Source organism: Ylistrum balloti, unplaced genomic scaffold, assembly GCF_031769215.1.
Source record: "Ylistrum balloti isolate Yb309-2 unplaced genomic scaffold, AGI_CSIRO_Ybal_v1 Utg370560, whole genome shotgun sequence".
Classification (NCBI taxonomy): Eukaryota; Metazoa; Mollusca; class Bivalvia; order Pectinida; family Pectinidae; genus Ylistrum; species Ylistrum balloti.
This window is the reverse complement of record NW_026782352.1, coordinates 88,257-110,276: the sequence shown is the minus strand read 5'-3', so window position 1 is coordinate 110,276 and position 22,020 is coordinate 88,257. Positions and strand designations below refer to the sequence as shown.

The 22,020-nt window shown below is 32.1% G+C and overlaps 1 protein-coding gene across 1 annotated transcript in view; it reads left to right on the top strand.

The window, feature by feature from the left end:
* The window catches only part of LOC132556329 (sodium-coupled monocarboxylate transporter 1-like), a 29,027-nt gene extending 14,514 nt beyond the window's left edge, over nt 1-14,513 (top strand). The window contains exons 8-15 of the mRNA XM_060220714.1: nt 181-402; nt 876-988; nt 1,413-1,483; nt 3,373-3,459; nt 4,923-5,206; nt 6,568-6,668; nt 7,450-7,580; nt 14,234-14,513. Of these exons, the coding sequence (XP_060076697.1) occupies nt 181-402; nt 876-988; nt 1,413-1,483; nt 3,373-3,459; nt 4,923-5,206; nt 6,568-6,668; nt 7,450-7,580; nt 14,234-14,407 (1,183 nt within the window). The 3' untranslated portion in view covers nt 14,408-14,513. The remainder of the gene's footprint in view (nt 1-180; nt 403-875; nt 989-1,412; nt 1,484-3,372; nt 3,460-4,922; nt 5,207-6,567; nt 6,669-7,449; nt 7,581-14,233) is intronic.
* The last annotated feature ends 7,507 nt before the right edge of the window (nt 14,514-22,020 follow it).

Here is a 22,020-nt window from a genome sequence, read left to right as displayed (position 1 = left end):
GACATGTTTTCCACACATTCCAGTCTCAGAACAGGAGAATTTGAATGTTGCTCTAGTTAATCTAAAGATTAATAATAAAAATGTCAACCACACTACCAAACATTGAAGTTGGGATGATTACTTCATATGTTCTATTTGTGAATACTCATCTTTGTTTCATTTTCAATTTGTCTTGACTAGGGCCATCTTTGTGAATTGCCTGGGTGTGTTTCTTCTGCTGACAGGGGCATGTTTGATGGGCATTTCCGCCTTTGCATACTATGCCCAGTTTGGTTGTGACCCATTGACCAGTGGTCAGATAAAGAATAAGAACCAGCTAATCCCACACTTTGTGATGGAAATTCTCAACATACCAGGAATTCCTGGTCTATTTATAGCCTGCCTGTTTAGTGGAACACTGAGGTAGGTATTGTATTGTGATTGTCGTTGCTCACTGTCATCAGAGGCTTCACTATGCATCACTCTGTGTCCATAGACATCCATTAACAATTCTTATCATTATTTCTTGACAAGTAGGAGATGTAGCTTTCTCAAATTTGACAGTAAGGTTTACTTTAGTTCCCTTCTGATTTTATGGCTGATTAGATAAACAAAATGGCTAACAGGTGGCCATCTTGGATTGTGATATAGAAAGTTTGTTGACGCTATTGCTTCAGATGTACTGAATGGATATTTGTCAAATTATACATGTAGGTCCCTATGTATACAGGTGATTAAGCACCAAGCTGATATATAACTTGGAGATTCTCGGTCCCAACTCTAAACTTCACACTAACCTTGTATACATCTCTGTCCTTTATTTTGAAAATAAAAACATTTTTCTGTTAGTTAATAATTAGTTCATACATATTTTTAAAATGAGATTTTTACCCTAGTTCCCTGTCGTCTAACCTGAGTTCACTAAGCGCTGTCACATGGGAGGACATTTTAAAGCCTTTCTTCAAACTTAAATCGGAGAGAACAAAGGCCAGGATCACACGCTTTATTGGTGAGTTTAAGGTCACATTTGTTTTTATTCCAGAATCTATCAGTTACAATTCTATTTGTTTCCAGTTTTAATTGTGAGACCCAGGAATTTAGTTTCTTGTTACCCAACATTTTAATTTCTTCAGAATATGCTGTTAAAGTTGTAATAGTTCTGAGTTGTTGGTTAATTTTGTAAATTTGTAAAAATCCAACAAAATTGACTGAACACCTTCAAAATTGGTTGTAGCTAGATGCTGCATTGTTGCTAATCTTAAATCATCTAATATCTAGTCAAAGCCTTCAAAATCTTATTTTTTTACGGTCATAATAGATAAAAAGAAACGTTTTTAAGGTTGAAGACATGACCAATGTGAGGCTGACCTGACAAAATTAGGAGAATCTTAAACGCTGATGGTTAACATAAAACAAATCTTATTCTCTTGCAGTTTTCTTTTATGGAGCCGTAGGAATTGGAGTGACATTCTTAGTGAGAAACCTAAAAGGCACAGTATTACAGGTAGGGTTAATAGTTAGAAATGTAAAAGGCACAACGTTACAGGTAGGAAATATCAAAAAGGAAAAAAAAACTTGTTTCCTTTTCTATCCTTGAAAAAGATATAAGGAAAAAACTATATTTTTTCTTTTTTATCTCAGAAACTTGAATAAGGAATAAGAACAAGAATTGGTATTCCCAGACAGAGAAGGCGGCTACATTTTCTCTTTTCTTATTCCCAGTTCACTCAGTAATGTAAGAAATAAACTGCTGTATACTGAAAAACAATTGTGATCCTACGTATACATACAGTCTACTGTATGGATTTTTAGGTCATCTGACCCGAAGGGTCCGATGACCTATAGTCATCATGCTTCGTCCGTCGTCTGCCGTGCGCCGTGCGCCGTCCGCCGTGCGCCGTCCGTAAACTTTTCATTCAAACGACTTCTTCTCAAATACTAGAAGGTCTAGGGGGCTAATACTTGGAACAGAGGATACTGGCATGGAGCTCTACCAAGTTTGTTCAAATGAATGACCTTGACCCACTTTAAAGATCACAGGGGTCAAATATGTTAAAATCTTTAAACAACTTCTTCTCATTAACCAAAAGGCTCAGAGTGTAGATATTGGGCCTGTGACATGCTGGGATGAAGGACTACCAAGTTTGTTCAAATGAATGACCTTGGGTCACAGGGGTCAAATATGTTAAAATCTTTAAACAACTTCTTCTCAATAACCAAAAGGCTCAGATTGCTGATATTGTGCCTGTGGCATGCTGGGATGAAGGGCTATCAAGTTTGTTTAAATGAATGACCTTGAACAACTTTCAAGGTCACAGGGGTCAAATATGTCAAAATCTTTAAATAACTTCTTCTCAAATACTAGAAGGCCTAGGGGGCTAATACTTGGCCCATAGCATGCTGGCATGGAGCCCTACAAAGTTTGTTCAAATGAATGACCTTGGCCCACTTTCAAGGTCACAGGGGTCAAATATGTTAAAATATACAAAGGACTTCATCTCAATAAGCAAAAGTCTATGAGTGCCGATATTGGGTCTGTAGCATGCTGGGAGGAAAGGCTACCAAGTTTATTTAAATGAATGACCTTGAACAACTTTCAAGGTCGCAGGGGTCAAATATGTCAAAATCTTTAAATAACTTCTTCTCAAATACTAGAAGGCCTAGGGGACTAATACTTGGCCCATAGCATGCTGGCATGGAGCCCTACAAAGTTTGTTCAAATGAATGACCTTGGCCCACTTTCAAGGTCACAGGGGTCAAATATGTTAAAATATACAAAGGACTTCATCTCAATAAGCAAAAGTCTATGAGTGCCGATATTGGGTCTGTAGCATGCTGGGAGGAAAGGCTACCAAGTTTATTCAAATGAATGACCTCAACCCACTTTCAAGGTCACAGGGGTCAAATATGTTGAAATATACAAACGACTTCTTCTCAACAAGCAAAAGTCCATGAGTGCTGATATTGGGCCTGTAAGATGCTTGGAGGAGAGGCTACCAAGTTTGTTCAAATGAATGACCTCAACCCACTTTCTAGGTTTGGCTTGCTTTTTGTCAGATGACCGTTAAGGCCCATGGGCCTCTTGTCTATTGACATATGTGTGACAGACACAAGCTGTCTAACTATTTGCAGGTAAGGCTTTTGCCTTTAAATAAAGCATACCTTATTTCACTACAAGGTCAAAGTGTGGACAGTGTTATGCTGGCAGGACACAATGAGACTAGTAGGATACAGTGTAAATATAAAAGAATTTGCATGTGTTTTTTAGGAATGAACAAAGTCGGAATTATTTCAAATGAAAAATGTTTAAAAACAAAGAAAGAAATTTTTAGTGACACTGAATCTGATTATGTTTTAAAGTTTTACTGAAATAATTTTTAATTTTCATGATAGGCTTCCCTGAGTTTTATGGGAGCTGCCTCTGGAGCCTTGAATGGACTTGTCATATTGGGTGCTTTCTTTCCTTGTTGTAACTGGATGGTGAGTATTTTATTATACAGCACTGTGTAAGTATTAAAATACTGCAATACTGATTGTTAGTATATCTTCTGGTTATAAAATATTTTTGAAGTTTGAAATTTCTTTTTTATTATTCTCAAGGAAAATTCATATATCTTCTTTTCAAAATCTGAAATTTATCCTGAGAGTTTTGTACATTTTTTGTACCCCACATCCCAAAAGAGTGTGTGGTATTGCGATCATGAACGGCGTCCGTCTGTTTGTCCATCTGTCCGTCCGTCTGTCTGTCAGTCTGTCTGTCCGTCCGTCCGTCCACAATTGCATACCGCTTATTATCTCAAAAACCGGTCATCACCATTTTCACTGAGGATGTTGGGCCTATGGACCTACACAACCCTATTGTTTTTCTTCGTCGCTCGATATCCAATATGGCGGTTATGGCCACCATCTTGAATTTGCATTCTGCTCATTATCTCAAGAACGACAAAGACGGTAAATCAAAAAGTAAGATTAAAAGACTAAAACGATTAAGATGTGGCGTATTGTTTATTTCCCCTGGGTAAACTTCTGTTTTGTAGTATTTGTGAGGATGCCATTACACACAACATTTATTGGGTGATAATAAACCAGGTAACACCGTGGATTTCACTGATATGACTAGGGTTTTATATTGGATGGGGATGCAGTTACTTGTCTGGTTGTCCACTGTTAATCCTCCCACAGTAAGATCTTATTTCTTATTTCTTATAAGTACGATTGATATTAACTAATGTTTGTTTCACTTTCGTTGTGAAATTAATGAAGGCTATATATAGATATAAAATCTTACATGAGTTTTGATCAGTTTAAACATATTTCATTTGAACAATTTCAAAGGAACTGGACACAAATTATGACAACTTAGAAACTTTCATTTCCATCAACAATTAAACGGTGGAATCATTTAAATTATTGACATTTATATTAATTATTAATTGTTAATTAACGAACATTTATATGTCAAACTTGAATTCATGTCCGATTCATCTCCATTGTCTCCATTGTTTGGTCTCTAAGTCATTTCATTATCTAAAAACGCAAAAAAGAGCACCAACTTGTGAAACCAGGTGGGCCAATACTATGTTTTACTTTCTTCTACAGCTGTTTACCAGGAGCAGAAAGTAGGCCAAATTATTCGCCTACCTCACATCAGGACTTAGTGCTCTGTTTTTTTAAAATTTTTTGTTGGCTACATTTTAAGAGACCACTGTATACCTCTAGATATCCAATTGAAACTTTATGATGAAAACTTTCTCAATACACAGATTTACATAGCATGATGCTCTTCAGAAATTTCTCAAACTGGATATTTTTCATATCGGAGTCATTATCTTAAGTGGCATTACAATAAGATGTTACATATGTGTAATATGTATAAATATGTCAGGGTTATATTCACTGAACAAGCAGGTATTCATTTGATGGTGTATATTATTTACTGACAGGGTGCTGTTGCTGGGAGTATCATTTCTTACATCATCATGCTTTGGATCAACATTGGGAAATATTCAGTCATTGGGTCACCAGAGACCCTCCAGTTTCCTACTTCAAATTGTGTATCTGATGCAGATATGTTAGAGATAAACGTTACATCCCTGTATTCTGTGTCGACGTATTCTCCAGACAGTATGATGGACTACTCGACTATGACAGCTACATATACAAACTACATAAATTCTACATCCTTAACTGGAACAATAAACAACGAAACCAGTAGTGTCTCCTCTGTGTAAGTATTTCTGTATGGCTGTCACTCCTATTCAGGGAGATTTCAGTGTATTTTGGGTTTGGATATTTTGGCAAACTCTAAGAATAGGCAATAATGTCATCTTAATACTAGTATTAAAAACAACATAGTTTTACCTATAAAACCTGTTTTTGTTACAGTGACAACCTCACTACGTTTTACTTATAAAACCTGTTTTTGTTACAGTGGTGGCCTCACTAAGTTTTACCTATAAAACCTGTTTTTATTACAGTGACGACCTCACTAAGTTTTACCTATAAAACCTGTTTTTGTTACAGTGACGACCTCACTAAGTTTTACCTGTAAAACCTGTTTTTGTTACAGTGGTGGTGGCCTCACTAAGTTTTACCTATAAAACCTGTTTTTGTTACAGTGGTGGCCTCACTAAGTTTTACCTATAAAACCTGTTTTTGGTTACAGTGGTGGCCTCACTAAGTTTTACCTATAAAACCTGTTTTAGTTACAGTGGTGGCCTCACTAAGTTTTACCTATAAAACCTGTTTTTGGTTACAGTGGTGGCCTCACTAAGTTTTACCTATAAAACCTGTTTTTGTTACAGTGGTGGCCTCACTAAGTTTTACCTATAAAACCTGTTTTTGTTACAGTGGTGGCCTCACTAAGTTTTACCTATAAAACCTGTTTTTGTTACAGTAGTGGCCTCACTAAGTTTTACCTATAAAACCTGTTTTTGGTTACAGTGGTGGCCTCACTAAGTTTTACCTATAAAACCTGTTTTTGTTACAGTGGTGGCCTCACTAAGTTTTACCTATAAAACCTGTTTTTGGTTACAGTGGTGGCCTCACTAAGTTTTACCTATAAAACCTGTTTTTGTTACAGTGGTGGCCTCACTAAGTTTTACCTATAAAACCTGTTTTTGTTACAGTGACGACCTCACTAAGTTTTACCTATAAAACCTGTCTTTGTTACAGTGGTGGCCTCACTAAGTTTTACCTATAAAACCTGTTTTTGTTACAGTGGTGGCCTCACTAAGTTTTACCTATAAAACCTGTTTTTGTTACAGTGACGACCTCACTAAGTTTTACCTATAAAACCTGTCTTTGTTACAGTGGTGGCCTCACTAAGTTTTACCTATAAAACCTGTTTTTGTTACAGTGGTGGCCTCACTAAGTTTTACCTATAAAACCTGTTTATGTTACAGTGACGACCTCACTAAGTTTTACCTATAAAACCTGTTTTTGTTACAGTGGTGGCCTCACTAAGTTTTACCTATAAAACCTGTTTTTGTTACAGTGGTGGCCTCACTAAGTTTTACCTATAAAACCTGTTTATGTTACAGTGACAACCTCACTAAGTTTTACCTATAAAACCTGTTTTTGTTACAGTGGTGGCCTTGCTAAGTTTTACTCATTATCATACTTGTGGTATTCTACTTTTGGAACACTTGTCTGTATAATTGTTGGACTTGTCGTCAGCTTGATAACAGGTGAGACCAATTTCTTACACAAAACATAAGAATAATAATTCTTGAAAACGAGTGAGAATACATAATTGTACACAAAGTTTTCTTTTTATCATCAAAAATTAAGAAAAGAAACCTGACAGATCAATAGGCAGTAGAAATAACTGTTATGTCAGATACTGTTCAGGGTGGTTAAAAAACCAAAGTTAGTGAGTAGAAATAACTGTTATGTCAGATACTGTTCAGGGTGGTTAAAAAACCAAAGTTAGGCAGTAGAAATAACTGTTATGTCAGATACTGTTCAGGGTGGTTAAAAAACCAAAGTTAGTCAGTAGAAATAACTGTTATGTCAGATACTGTTCAGGGTGAGTAAAAAACCAAAGTTAGTCAGTAGAAATAACTGTTATGTCAGATACTGTTCAGGGTGGTTAAAAAACCAAAGTTAGTCAGTAGAAATAACTGTTATGTCAGATACTGTTCAGGGTGGTTAAAAAACCAAAGTTAGTCAGTAGAAATAACTGTTATGTCAGATACTGTTCAGGGTGATTGATTGACTGAAATCTGTGTTTAGCTGAAATTTAAAGACTGTATTTGTTCTTAGTGTAATTAAACATATTATGAACAAAGGAAATGTGATGAGGTGTTTCAGTGTTTTCATGAAAAACAGGACTTGTCAAAAATATGACTTTGATAGGTGCCAGCTGCTAATAGTGGTGTATACAAGTAGACAATTTGAAGCAGGACAGATGTGGTGGTATATTATTGTTATTATAATCCTGATTTAATTTACAGTCTTTTATTGCAGGACCTACAAAAAGACACCAAGTTGCACCAAAGTACCTGATCCCTGTGTTTGACATCTTTTGTTGTTGTCTACCTCATCCAATCCGAAAATTTCTTCATTGTAATATAGATCACAGTAAAGTCCAGGACAATGTAAGTTAACACCAAGTTTTTAGTGAATAAAGATCACATTAGGATAACATGTATATACATTAGGATAACATGTGTAAGGATAACATGTGTATACATTAGGATAACATGTATATACATTAGGATAACATGTGTATACATTAGGATAACATGTATATACATTAGGATAACATGTATATACATTAGGATAACATGTGTAAGGATAACATGTGTATACATTAGGATAACATGTATATACATTAGGATAATATGTGTATACATTAGGATAACATGTATATACATTAGGATAACATGTATAACATTAGGATAACATGTATATACATTAGGATAACATGTATATACATTAGGATAACATGTGTATACATTAGGATAACATGTATAACATTAGGATAACATGTATATACATTAGGATAACATGTATATACATTAGGATAACATGTGTATACATTAGGATAACATGTGTATACATTAGGATAACATGTATATACATTAGGATAACATGTATATACATTAGGATAACATGTATATACATTAGGATAACATGTGTATACATTAGGATAACATGTATATACATTAGGATAACATGTATACATTAGGATAACATGTATATACATTAGGATAACATGTGTAAGGATAACATGTATATACATTAGGATAACATGTGTATACATTAGGATAACATGTGTATACATTAGGATAACATGTATATACATTAGGATAACATGTATAACATTAGGATAACATGTATATACATTAGGATAACATGTGTAAGGATAACATGTGTATACATTAGGATAACATGTGTATACATTAGGATAACATGTATATACATTAGGATAACATGTATAACATTAGGATAACATGTATATACATTAGGATAACATGTGTAAGGATAACATGTCTATACATTAGGATAACATGTGTATACATTAGGATAACATGTATATACATTAGGATGACATGTATATACATTAGGATAACATGTATATACATTAGGATAACATGTGTAAGGATAACATGTATATACATTAGGATAACATGTGTAAGGATAACATGTATATACATTAGGATAACATGTGTAAGGATAACATGTGTATACATTAGGATAACATGTGTATACATTAGGATACCATGTATATACATTAGGATAACATGTGTATACATTAGGATAACATGTATATACATTAGGATACCATGTATATACATTAGGATAACATGTGTACACATTAGGATAACATGTATATACATTAGGATAACATGTGTATACATTAGGATAACATGTATATACATTAGGATAACATGTGTAAGGATAACATGTGTATACATTAGGATGACATGTGTATACATTAGGATAACATGTATATACATTAGGATAATATGTATATACATTAGGATAACATGTGTAAGGATAACATGTGTATACATTAGGATAACATGTGTAAGGATAACATGTATATACATTAGGATAACATGTGTACACATTAGGATAACATGTATATACATTTGGATAACATGTGTATACATTAGGATAACATGTGTAAGGATAACATGTGTATACATTAGGATAACATGTATATACATTAGGATAATATGTATATACATTAGGATAACATGTGTAAGGATAACATGTGTATACATTAGGATAACATGTGTAAGGATAACATGTATATACATTAGGATAACATGTGTACACATTAGGATAACATGTATATACATTAGGATAACATGTGTATACATTAGGATAACATGTATATACATTAGGATAACATGTATATACATTAGGATAACATGTATATACATTAGGATAACATGTGTAAGGATAACATGTGTATACATTAGGATAACATGTATATACATTAGGATAACATGTGTATACATTAGGATAACATGTATATACATTAGGATAACATGTATATACATTAGGATAACATGTATATACATTAGGATAACATGTATATACATTAGGATAACATGTATATACATTAGGATAACATGTATATACATTAGGATAACATGTATATACATTAGGATAACATGTGTATACATTAGGATAACATGTGTATACATTAGGATAACATGTATATACATTAGGATAACATGTGTAAGGATAACATGTGTATACATTAGGATAACATGTATATACATTAGGATAACATGTGTATACATTAGGATAACATGTGTATACATTAGGATAACATGTATATACATTAGGATAACATGTATATACATTAGGATAACATGTATATACATTAGGATAACATGTATATACATTAGGATAACATGTGTATACATTAGGATAACATGTGTAAGGATAACATGTATATACATTAGGATAACATGTGTAAGGATAACATGTGTATACATTAGGATAACATGTATATACATTAGGATAACATGTGTATACATTAGGATAACATGTATATACATTAGGATAACATGTGTATAGGATAATACATGTGTATAACATGTGTAGGATAACATGTATATACATTAGGATAACATGTGTAAGGATAACATGTGTATACATTAGGATAACATGTGTATACATTAGGATAACATGTATATACATTAGGATAACATGTGTAAGGATAACATGTGTCTACATTAGGATAACATGAATAACATTAGGATAACATGTATAACATTAGGATAACATGTATATACATTAGGATAACATGTATATACATTAGGATAATATGTATAACATTAGTAACATGTATAACATAAGGATAACATGTATATACATTAGGATAACATGTATATACATTAGGATAACATGTGTAACATGGTATAACATGTATATACATTAGGATAACATGTATATACATTAGGATAACATGTATATACATTAGGATAACATGTGTATACATTAGGATAACATGTATATACATTAGGATAACATGTATAACATTAGGATAACATGTATATACATTAGGATAACATGTATATACATTAGGATAACATGTATATACATTAGGATAACATGTGTATACATTAGGATAACATGTATATACATTAGGATAACATGTATATACATTAGGATAACATGTATATACATTAGTAAGGATAACATGTGTATACATTAGGATAACATGTGTATACATTAGGATAACATGTATATACATTAGGATAACATGTATATACATTAGGATAACATGTATATACATTAGGATAACATGTATATACATTAGGATAACATGTATATACATTATACATTAGATAACATGTATATACATTAGGATAACATGTATAACATTAGGATAACATGTATATACATTAGGATAACATGTATATACATTAGGATAACATGTATATACATTAGGATAACATGTGTATACATTAGGATAACATGTGTATACATTAGGATAACATGTATATACATTAGGATAACATGTATATACATTAGGATAACATGTATATACATTAGGATAACATGTATATACATTAGGATAACATGTATATACATTAGGATAACATGTGTAACATTAGGATAACATGTATATACATTAGGATAACATGTATATACATTAGGATAACATGTATAACATTAGGATATATATACATTAGGATAACATGTTTATACATTAGGATAACATGATAACATGTATATTCATTAGTATAACATGTTTTAGGATAACATGTGTATACATTAGGATAACATGTATATACATTAGGATAACATGTATATACATTAATAACATGTATATACATTAGGATAACATGTGTATACATTAGGATAACATGTGTATACATTAGGATAACATGTATATACATTAGGATAACATGTATAACATGAGGATAACATGTATATACATTAGGATAACATGTGTAAGGATAACATGTGTATACATTAGGATAACATGTATATACATTAGGATAACATGTATATACATTAGGATAACATGTATATACATTAGGATAACATGTATATACATTAGGATAACATGTATATACATTAGGATAACATGTATATACATTAGGATAACATGTATATACATTAGGATAACATGTATATACATTAGGATAACATGTATATACATTAGGATAACATGTATATACATTAGGATAACATGTATATATATACATTAGGATAACATGTATATACATTAGGATAACATGTATATACATTAGGATAACATGTGTATACATTAGGATAACATGTATATACATTAGGATAACATGTATATACATTAGGATAACATGTATATACATTAGGATAACATGTGTATACATTAGGATAACATGTGTAAGGATAACATGTATATACATTAGGATAACATGTATATACATTAGGATATACATTAGGATAACGTGTATACATTAGGATAACTTGTGTATACATTAGGATGACATGTATATACATTAGGATAGCATGTGTAAGGATAACATGTATATACATTAGGATAACATGTATATACATTAAGATAACATGTATATACATTAGGATAACATGTGTAAGGATAACATGTCTATACATTAGGATAACATGTGTATACATTAGGATACCATGTATATACATTAGGATAACATGTGTAAGGATAACATGTATATACATTAGGATACCATGTATATACATTAGGATAACATGTGTACACATTAGGATAACATGTATATACATTAGGATAACATGTATATACATTAGGATAACATGTGTATACATTAGGATAACATGTGTATACATTAGGATAACATGTGTATACATTAGGATAACATGTATATACATTAGGATAATATGTATATACATTAGGATAACATGTGTAAGGATAACATGTATATACATTAGGATAACATGTGTACACATTAGGATAACATGTATATACATTAGGATAACATGTGTATACATTAGGATAACATGTATATACATTAGGATAACATGTATATACATTAGGATAACATGTGTATACATTAGGATAACATGTGTAAGGATAACATGTGTATACATTAGGATAACATATATATACATTAGGATAACATGTGTATAGGATAACATGTATATACATTAGGATAACATGTATATACATTAGGATAACATGTATATACATTAGGATAACATGTGTATACATTAGGATAACATGTATATACATTAGGATAACATGTGTAAGGATAACATGTGTATACATTAGGATAACATGTGTATACATTAGGATAACATGTATATACATTAGGATAACATGTGTAAGGATAACATGTGTATACATTAGGATAACATGTATATACATTAGGATAACATGTGTATACATTAGGATACCATGTGTATACATTAGGATAACATGTATATACATTAGGATAACATGTATATACATTAGGATAACATGTATATACATTAGGATAACATGTGTAAGGATAACATGTGTATACATTAGGATAACATGTATATACATTAGGATAACATGTGTAAGGATAACATGTGTATACATTAGGATAACATGTGTATACATTAGGATAACATGTGTATACATTAGGATAACATGTATATACATTAGGATAACATGTATATACATTAGGATAACATGTGTATACATTAGGATAACATGTATATACATTAGGATAACATGTGTAAGGATAACATGTGTATACATTAGGATAACATGTGTATACATTAGGATAACATGTGTATACATTAGGATAACATGTATATACATTAGGATAACATGTGTAACATTAGGATAACATGTGTCTACATTAGGATAACATGTATAACATTAGGATAACATGTATAACATTAGGATAACATGTATAACATTAGGATAACATGTATATACATTAGGATAATATGTATAACATTAGGATAACATGTATAACATTAGGATAACATGTATATACATTAGGATAACATGTATATACATTAGGATAACATGTATATACATTAGGATAACATGTATATACATTAGGATAACATGTATATACATTAGGATAACATGTATATACATTAGGATAACATGTGTAAGGATAACATGTATATACATTAGGATAACATGTATATACATTAAGATAACATGTATATACATTAGGATAACGTGTATACATTAGGATAACTTGTGTATACATTAGGATAACATGTGTAAGGATAACATGTATATACATTAGGATAACATGTATATACATTAGGATAACATGTATATACATTAGGATAACATGTATACATTAGGATAACATGTATATACATTAGGATAACATGTATAACATTAGGATAACATGTATATACATTAGGATAACATGTGTAAGGATAACATGTATATACATTAGGATAACATGTATACATTAGGATGACATGTATATACATTAGGATAACATGTGTAAGGATAACATGTATATACATTCGGATAACATGTATACATTAGGATAACATGTATATACATTAGGATAACATGTATACATTAGGATGACATGTATACATTAGGATGACGTCTCTGAACATGTTGATGTAAATTCTAAGAAGTAATAAATTGCCTATGTGATCCACCTTTACAATTTAGTTGCTGAAACTTTTTATAACATAATGGACCTAAGGCTTTGAGGTTGAAATAAAAACATATTTTAGTCTCAGGTAATTCACATCAGCCTAACAAAGATCTATTTTAATGGTTTGAAACACATTTTTTAAAGATAAAATGATAATGTTTGTGTCTGTGTGCCATTTTCTCATCTTATTTCAGGACTATGATCAGGGAGACCAGCTATATGTACCGGTCAGTCACCCAAACAGGAAACTTACAGGTATTATAGACGCTTCAGGGCGGACAGATGTCAAACCTGGCTTACCTAATGGAAACAATACTTATAACAGATACAAGATCAATGATGACATTGATGAGGATACTGGTCTGTGATGATGTACTTCTCTGATAAGTTACATCAGAGATGGTATACTGGGTAGTAAAGAATTATTTGTCCAATTTTTTTCTGTTTTGCTTCACATCAAACTAAATTTTTCATTTTCACCTTCACATAAACCTAAATGTTCATTTCATCTTCTCATTAAACTACATGTTCATTTCATCTTCTCATTAAACTACATGTTCATTTCATCTTCTCATTAAACTACATGTTCATTTCATCTTCTCATTAAACTACATGTTCATAACTTTATGTTTTTGTTTTCTCTCTCACATTAAGCAGAAAAGCTCATATATATTCTCTCACATTAAACTACATATCTCATTTGCTTTACAGTATGATAAAACATAGAGCATGAATAAGCATTGATTTCAAATTTAGAGCCATCTTTGATTTGATACTTAAAGTCAGAAGGGATGAATGGTGAAAGTATCCCCTGTTTACTGTAAATATTGGTGGAGTTATAGAATAGAAGTTCTTATACCACAACCAGTAGAAGATTAGAGTGTGACGTCTCGATGGCTACACGGTCACCTTCATCTAATAACACAACCAGTTGAAGATTAGAGTGTGACGTTTCAGTGACAACACAGTCACTTCTCACTCTAATCTTCTACTGGTTGTGTTATTAGATGAAGATAAATAACAGTTATAAAGTCACACTGCCTTTTTGATAAATAACAGTTATAAAGTCACACTGGCTTTTTGATAAATAACAGTTATAAAGTCACACTGCCTTTTTGATAAATAACAGTTATAAAGTCACACTGCCTTCTTGATAAATAAGTTATAAAGTCACACTGCCTTCTTGATAAATAACAGTTATAAAGTCACACTGTCTTTTTGATAAATAACAGTTATAAAGTCACACTGCCTTTTTGATAAATAACAGTTGTAAAGTCACACTGCCTTTTTGATAAATAACAGTTATAAAGTCACACTGTCTTTTTGATAAATAACAGTTATAAAGTCACACTGTCTTTTTGATAAATAACAGTTATAAAGTCACACTGCCTTTTTGATAAATAACAGTTATAAAGTCACACTGTCTTTTTGATAAATAACAGTTATAAAGTCACACTGCCTTTTTGATAAATAACAGTTATAAAGTCACACTGTCTTTTTGATAAATAACAGTTGTAAAGTCACACTGCCTTTTTGATAAATAACAGTTATAAAGTCACACTGTCTTTTTGATAAATAACAGTTATAAAGTCACACTGCCTTTTTGATAAATAACAGTTATAAAGTCACACTGTCTTTTTGATAAATAACAGTTATAAAGTCACACTGCCTTCTTGATAAATAACAGTTATAAAGTCACACTGCCTTTTTGATAAATAAGTCATATTTGATATTGTTGCATGAAAGTATAGCTATTTTAAATATTCCCACCCAGCTTTAAGAATGGTTTCTGGTTTGCGCCAGAAAACATGATAACCTGCCTTTATTTTCCTCCGAGGAAGAATTTCTATCACCATCAGTGAACAATTGTTTATGTAACTAGATAACTTCACACTAGTTGTGATAAGAGAATTATAATTAATACACATTAACAACCTGAGGAAAGTGTTCTGAGACTGAAGAATTTCTAGTAGATAAGGATTTTTTTTACTGCTAAGATTGTTACATCAGTATCATTTTATGACTGTGCATTACAACATGGATATCTTACATGGGTGAAAAGGACACAGTTATGATAAAATATCACTATTTTAAATAACATGACTTGATGTTTTGTTGAAAGCCCTTTTTTCTGCATTTTATTTCCTCAGTTTTTGCAAGTTTTCCGGACTTTTTTCAATTATGCATTGAGTTATCAAAATGAAATTTAGTATATGGTTTTTTGTTGGAATGGTACAGATTAACTTTGATTTCCAGCTGTCTGTGACCCTTTTTGGCAGAGTTATGCCCCTTTCAACTTAGAAAATTCTCAGGGAATATTGTTTTCTGGACTTTTTTGGGTTATCCTTTGAGTAATTGAAATGAAATTTGGTATATGGCTTCTTGTACAGATTAAGATTGATTCTTGGCTGTCTGTAACCCTTCTTGGCTGTCTGTAACCCTTCTTGGCTGTCTGTAACCCTTCCTGGCTGTCTGTAACCCTTCTTGGCTGTCTGTAACCCTTCTTGGCTGTCTGTAACCCTTCTTGGCTGTCTGTAACCCTTCTTGGCTGTCTGTAACCCTTCTTGGCTGTCTGTAACCCTTCTTGGCTGTCTGTAACCCTTCTTGGCTGTCTGTAACCCTCCTTGGCTGTCTGTAACCCTTCTTGGCTGTCTGTAACCCTTCTTGGCTGTCTGTAACCCTTCTTGGCTGTCTGTAACCCTTCTTGGCTGTCTGTAACCCTTCTTGGCTGTCTGTAACCCTTTTTGGCTGTCTGTAACCCTTCTTGGCTGTCTGTAACCCTTCTTGGCTGTCTGTAACCCTTCCTGGCTGTCTGTAACCCTTCCTGGCTGTCTGTAACCCTTCTTGGCTGTCTGTAACCCTTCCTGGCTGTCTGTAACCCTTCTTGGCTGTCTGTAACCCTTCTTGGCTGTCTGTAACCCTTCTTGGCTGTCTGTAACCCTTCTTGGCTGTCTGTAACCCTTCTTGGCTGTCTGTAACCCTTCTTGGCTGTCTGTAACCCTTCTTGGCTGTCTGTAACCCTTCTTGGCTGTCTGTAACCCTTCTTGGCTGTCTGTAACCCTTCCTGGCTGTCTGTAACCCTTCTCGGCAGTGATATCTCACTTTGAACTTGGAAAATTTCTCAGGAATATTGCTTTGTTGATCATTGCACATTCAGTTCTATTTCTGGGCGACCGTGACACTTTATGCAGGTGACACATACAGTTCGGAGGAACACTTGTTATAAAGCTATGTCTCCTTTGTTTCAGTTGGATTACGTTGATGCCTTTCGGAGCAATAACATGTTTCAATAAGGCTCGGGGACAGATAAATTTTGTCATACCACAGGTTGTTGTTTGGGGGAGTGTAGCAGGCAGAAAGAAAAATCTTCAGTGTTAACACAGTGGTAAGGCAGTAAAACAGGGTTAAGTTAATTAGAACAGCATCATGACATTTAGTACAGTAGTATAATCAGATATATATTGACAGTGTGTAATTTTAATAAGATGATTATTGTTACCATGGCAATATATTATAATGATATGAAAATGCATAATATTGCTATGACAATGTTTGTGTAATATTACTATGACAATGTTTGTGTAATATAACTATGACAATGTTTGTGTAATATTACTATTACAATGTTTGTCTAATATAGCTATGACAATGTTTGTGTAATATAACTATGACAATGTTTGTCTAATATAGCTATGACAATGTTTGTGTAATATAACTATGATATATTACTATGACAATGTTTGTGTAATATTACTATGACAATGTTTGTCTAATATAGCTATGATATATTACTATGACAATGTTTGTGTAATATAACTATTACAATGTTTGTGTAATATTACTATGACAATGTTTGTGTAATATAACTATGATATATTACTATGACAATGTTTGTGTAATATTACTATGACAATGTTTGTGTAATATAACTATTACAATGTTTGTGTAATATTACTATGACAATGTTTGTGTAATATAACTATGACAATGTTTGTGTAATATAGCTATGACAATGTTTGTGTAATATAACTATGATATATTGCTATGACAATGTTTGTGTAATATAACTATGACAATGTTTGTGTAATATTACTATGACAATGTTTGTGTAATATAACTATGACAATGTTTGTGTAATATAACTATTACTGTTTGTGTATATTACTATGACAATGTTTGTGTAATATTACTATGACAATGTTTGTGTAATATAACTATGACAATGTTTGTGTAATATTACTATGACAATGTTTGTGTAATATAACTATGACTATGTTTGTGTAATATTACTATGACAATGTTTGTGTAATATAACTATGACAATGTTTGTCTAATATAGCTATGACAATGTTTGTGTAATATAGCTATGATATATTACTATGACTATGTTTGTGTAATATTACTATGACAATGTTGGTGTAATATTACTATGACAATGTTTGTGTAATATAACTATGACAATGTTTGTCTAATATAGCTATGATATATTACTATGACAATGTTTGTGTAATATTACTATGACAATGTTTGTGTAATATTACTATGACAATGTTTGTGTAATATTACTATGACAATGTTTGTCTAATATAGCTATGATATATTACTATGACAATGTTTGTGTAATATTACTATGACAATGTTTGTGTAATATTACTATGACAATGTTTGTGTAATATTACTATGACAATGTTTGTCTAATATAGCTATGATATATTACTATGACAATGTTTGTGTAATATAACTATTACAATGTTTGTGTAATATTACTATGACAATGTTTGTGTAATATAACTATGACAATGTTTGTCTAATATAGCTATGACAATGTTTGTGTAATATTACTATGACAATGTTTGCATATTATAACTATTACAATGTTTGTGTAATATAGCTATGACAATGTTTGTGTAATATCACTATGACAATGTTTGTCTAATATTATCATGACAATGTTTAATATTTTCTTGGTCATGAGTAATGAACTGGTATTCTATTGAATCAGGTGTGCTATGATAATTTCTATGTGTTGAAACTGACAGTAGTCACCAAACCATCACACAACTGATGTGTATATTCACCCAACCTTCACACAACTGATGTGTATGTTCATTGTCATCGTCATCATGCCACTCAGTGATATGTTACTAGTTATTAGAGGACCAATTTGTTTTTCAACTTCTGTTTTTATTGCTTTTGCTTTGCATGCAATTAACTCGTTATCAACTTTTCAACCTAATTTGGGAAACATGGGCTCCACCCTATGCCTGAGACAAATTAAAGTCTATAAAACTAGAAATAATGTTATAGCATGTTGCCACAGGACATCACGTTTCAGTGTGATGACACTATAAATTGGATTTTTAATGGTCACTTTATCTATAGACTCATGATTTTATATTAACTTTGATAATGATGTGAAACGCTAAATTATTTCTTTTTTTTGCTTAGGAAAGCATGCTTTGTATAATCATCGTTTTGCCTTTATATGATGGACCAAGATTAAGATTCAGGTGTCCTTCCAATAGTTAGAAACATTTGATATTGTGGTAACACACTCACCTTTCACTTGGCTGTCAGTTTCTATTCCCAGAACAGATATGAAAAGGTAATGAAGTTACCTGTCTGAACGTGGAATTCCCAGGTACATAGGTTTCCTCCCTAAGTCAAATCCCTTGCCTACTTCCATCTGGGCCAACAAGATTGATGAATATAAGGTGTTAATCTGCTTTGCAATTGCTGTAAAATAAATATAATTGTTAATTTTTTATGTTTCTTTCTGCACTGACCCTCAAATTCTGTAAGTATCACATGATTTGCTGATACTAGCCTTGTTAACAAGTATACATGCCATGCTTGTTCAAAGGTTTTGTTAAAGTTGACCAATGATAAGTGAAAAACTCCAATCTTTAAAGCAGAAAATACAAGTGTTAACAACATAATTCTCCCAGATTTGTTAAATTCATGTTAACTTACCACTGGTCATCTGTAACATTGGACAACCTAGGTCTCGTGTGATATTATTTCCTGTAATTTTTGAGGTGTAAGACATGGATGTAGTCCTAATACAAAGCTTAATGAGAATAAGGATGATTACTGTTATTACAGATAAAACCACCAGTACAGTGTTGGTGCTAACAAAGTATAGTATACACTTACTGTGTCAAATTATGAATATTTCACTATTTCAGGAGAAAGAATTATGAAAATGGAACTATATACCCCCCCACCCCGCCATAATCATTTTTGTGACATTCATGAAGGTTTTTACCCTTGAAACAATGCCTTGGGTTTAAATCAGTACAGTAGTATGTTTCACATCATCACCTTTTCCATTATTTTTGAGGTTTTGTCCCTCGAAAGAATAAACTTGTTATTGCTTGTATGGACATTTTTGTTATTTGTTTTTAAATGTTAATGAATGATCGAAATCATTACCAAATGCTATAAATATATGTATTTATAAAAATAAACCAGAACCAATTTAATGAATATAGTCTTAATTTGTAGATTAAAATCCTTTTTATTATCTATGTGAATTAAAATCTTTTTAGTCTTTCTTTATAGAGTAATTTCCCTTTAGTATTTCTATATAGAGTAAACTCCCTTTAGTATTTATATATAGAGTACAATCCCTTTAGTCTTTCTTTATAGAGTAATCTCCCTTTAGTATTTCTATATAGAGTAAACTCCCTTTAGTATTTATATATAGAGTACAATATATAGAGTAATATCCCTTTAGTATTTCTATATAGAGTAAACTCCCTTTAGTATTTATATATAGAGTACAATCCTTTTAGTCTTTCTTTATAGTAATTTCCCTTTCTATATATAAACTCCCTTTAGATTCAACATTTGTCGTCTTTCTTTGTGGAGTAATATTGTTATTCTACCCTTCTTCCTAAATACTTGTTTCAATGTTAATCAAATCCTTTTGAGTTTCCTTTGTAATATAAAGTCATTTGTTAACATTTTATTGGTTTCATTACGAGACACTTATACAATAAGTATATCAAAAAGAAGTGCACCAATATACTTCCAGCTTCCTTATGGAGTCGGTCCTTCTGTTGGAATGGCAGAAGTTGGTCTGAGTGGTTTGAAACGCCCCTGAGCGAAGGGAACTCATTTTGTAAAAAGGTATGTTTAACTCCACAAAACTCAGTCCCGTTCATCCAAGAATGCTTCAGAACAAAACATTCACCCAACATAAAGGAAGTTGAAGATGAAATCTCTATTTCTTCGTATCATCCATGCTGTTTATAGAATTATTTCACTTTATCTAACAACGCTTCAAACTGATAAGGAACTCGTCTGGCATTCCTACAGAAGATGAGTCAAGTTTTTACGAATACACTAATGTCTTCCATTGGGCCGCACTCGGGTACCAATGAGGTGAGTGGGTTTGGGTCAGACCGACCGGTAACACTTAATTCTATTTCGTTCTCCTCAGGAAGCTTCTGAGAAAATGTCAAAATCTTGGGAGTCGTTTGTGACTAAAACCGATTAATGGTGAAAACGTTTACAAACATACTTTACGTAATGTAATAAGCTTAATGGGAGATACAATAATGACGATGTTTTGTAGCGCAAAAGCATGCCTACGGATTTTGAGCTATGCGTTTTATGAGAGCATTTTCTTTGGTTGTTCCGTTGTTCCTTACAAATTTGGACAATCTTTACTTAAGTATAAACACAATAAAGCAAAGGGTAAGTGCCTTCTCTTCATCGCAGAGGCCAGTTATGTAAAGCTTTATGGATCCAATTCAATATACGTTTTTTGTTTTGCCCGTGGAAGAAACTGGTTTGTCGAACAAATATTTACGAATCATTTCGCCGGACTCTCCAGCTGTCACAGAGTGTACGTACATGTATATCAAGGTCAGAGAGTGCTTTTTGTTTCTACAATCCCGATGCATGTGACCAAGATAACACGCATATAAATAGGTATAGGTGCATATTGTGCAGTCATATAAGGTATACCAAT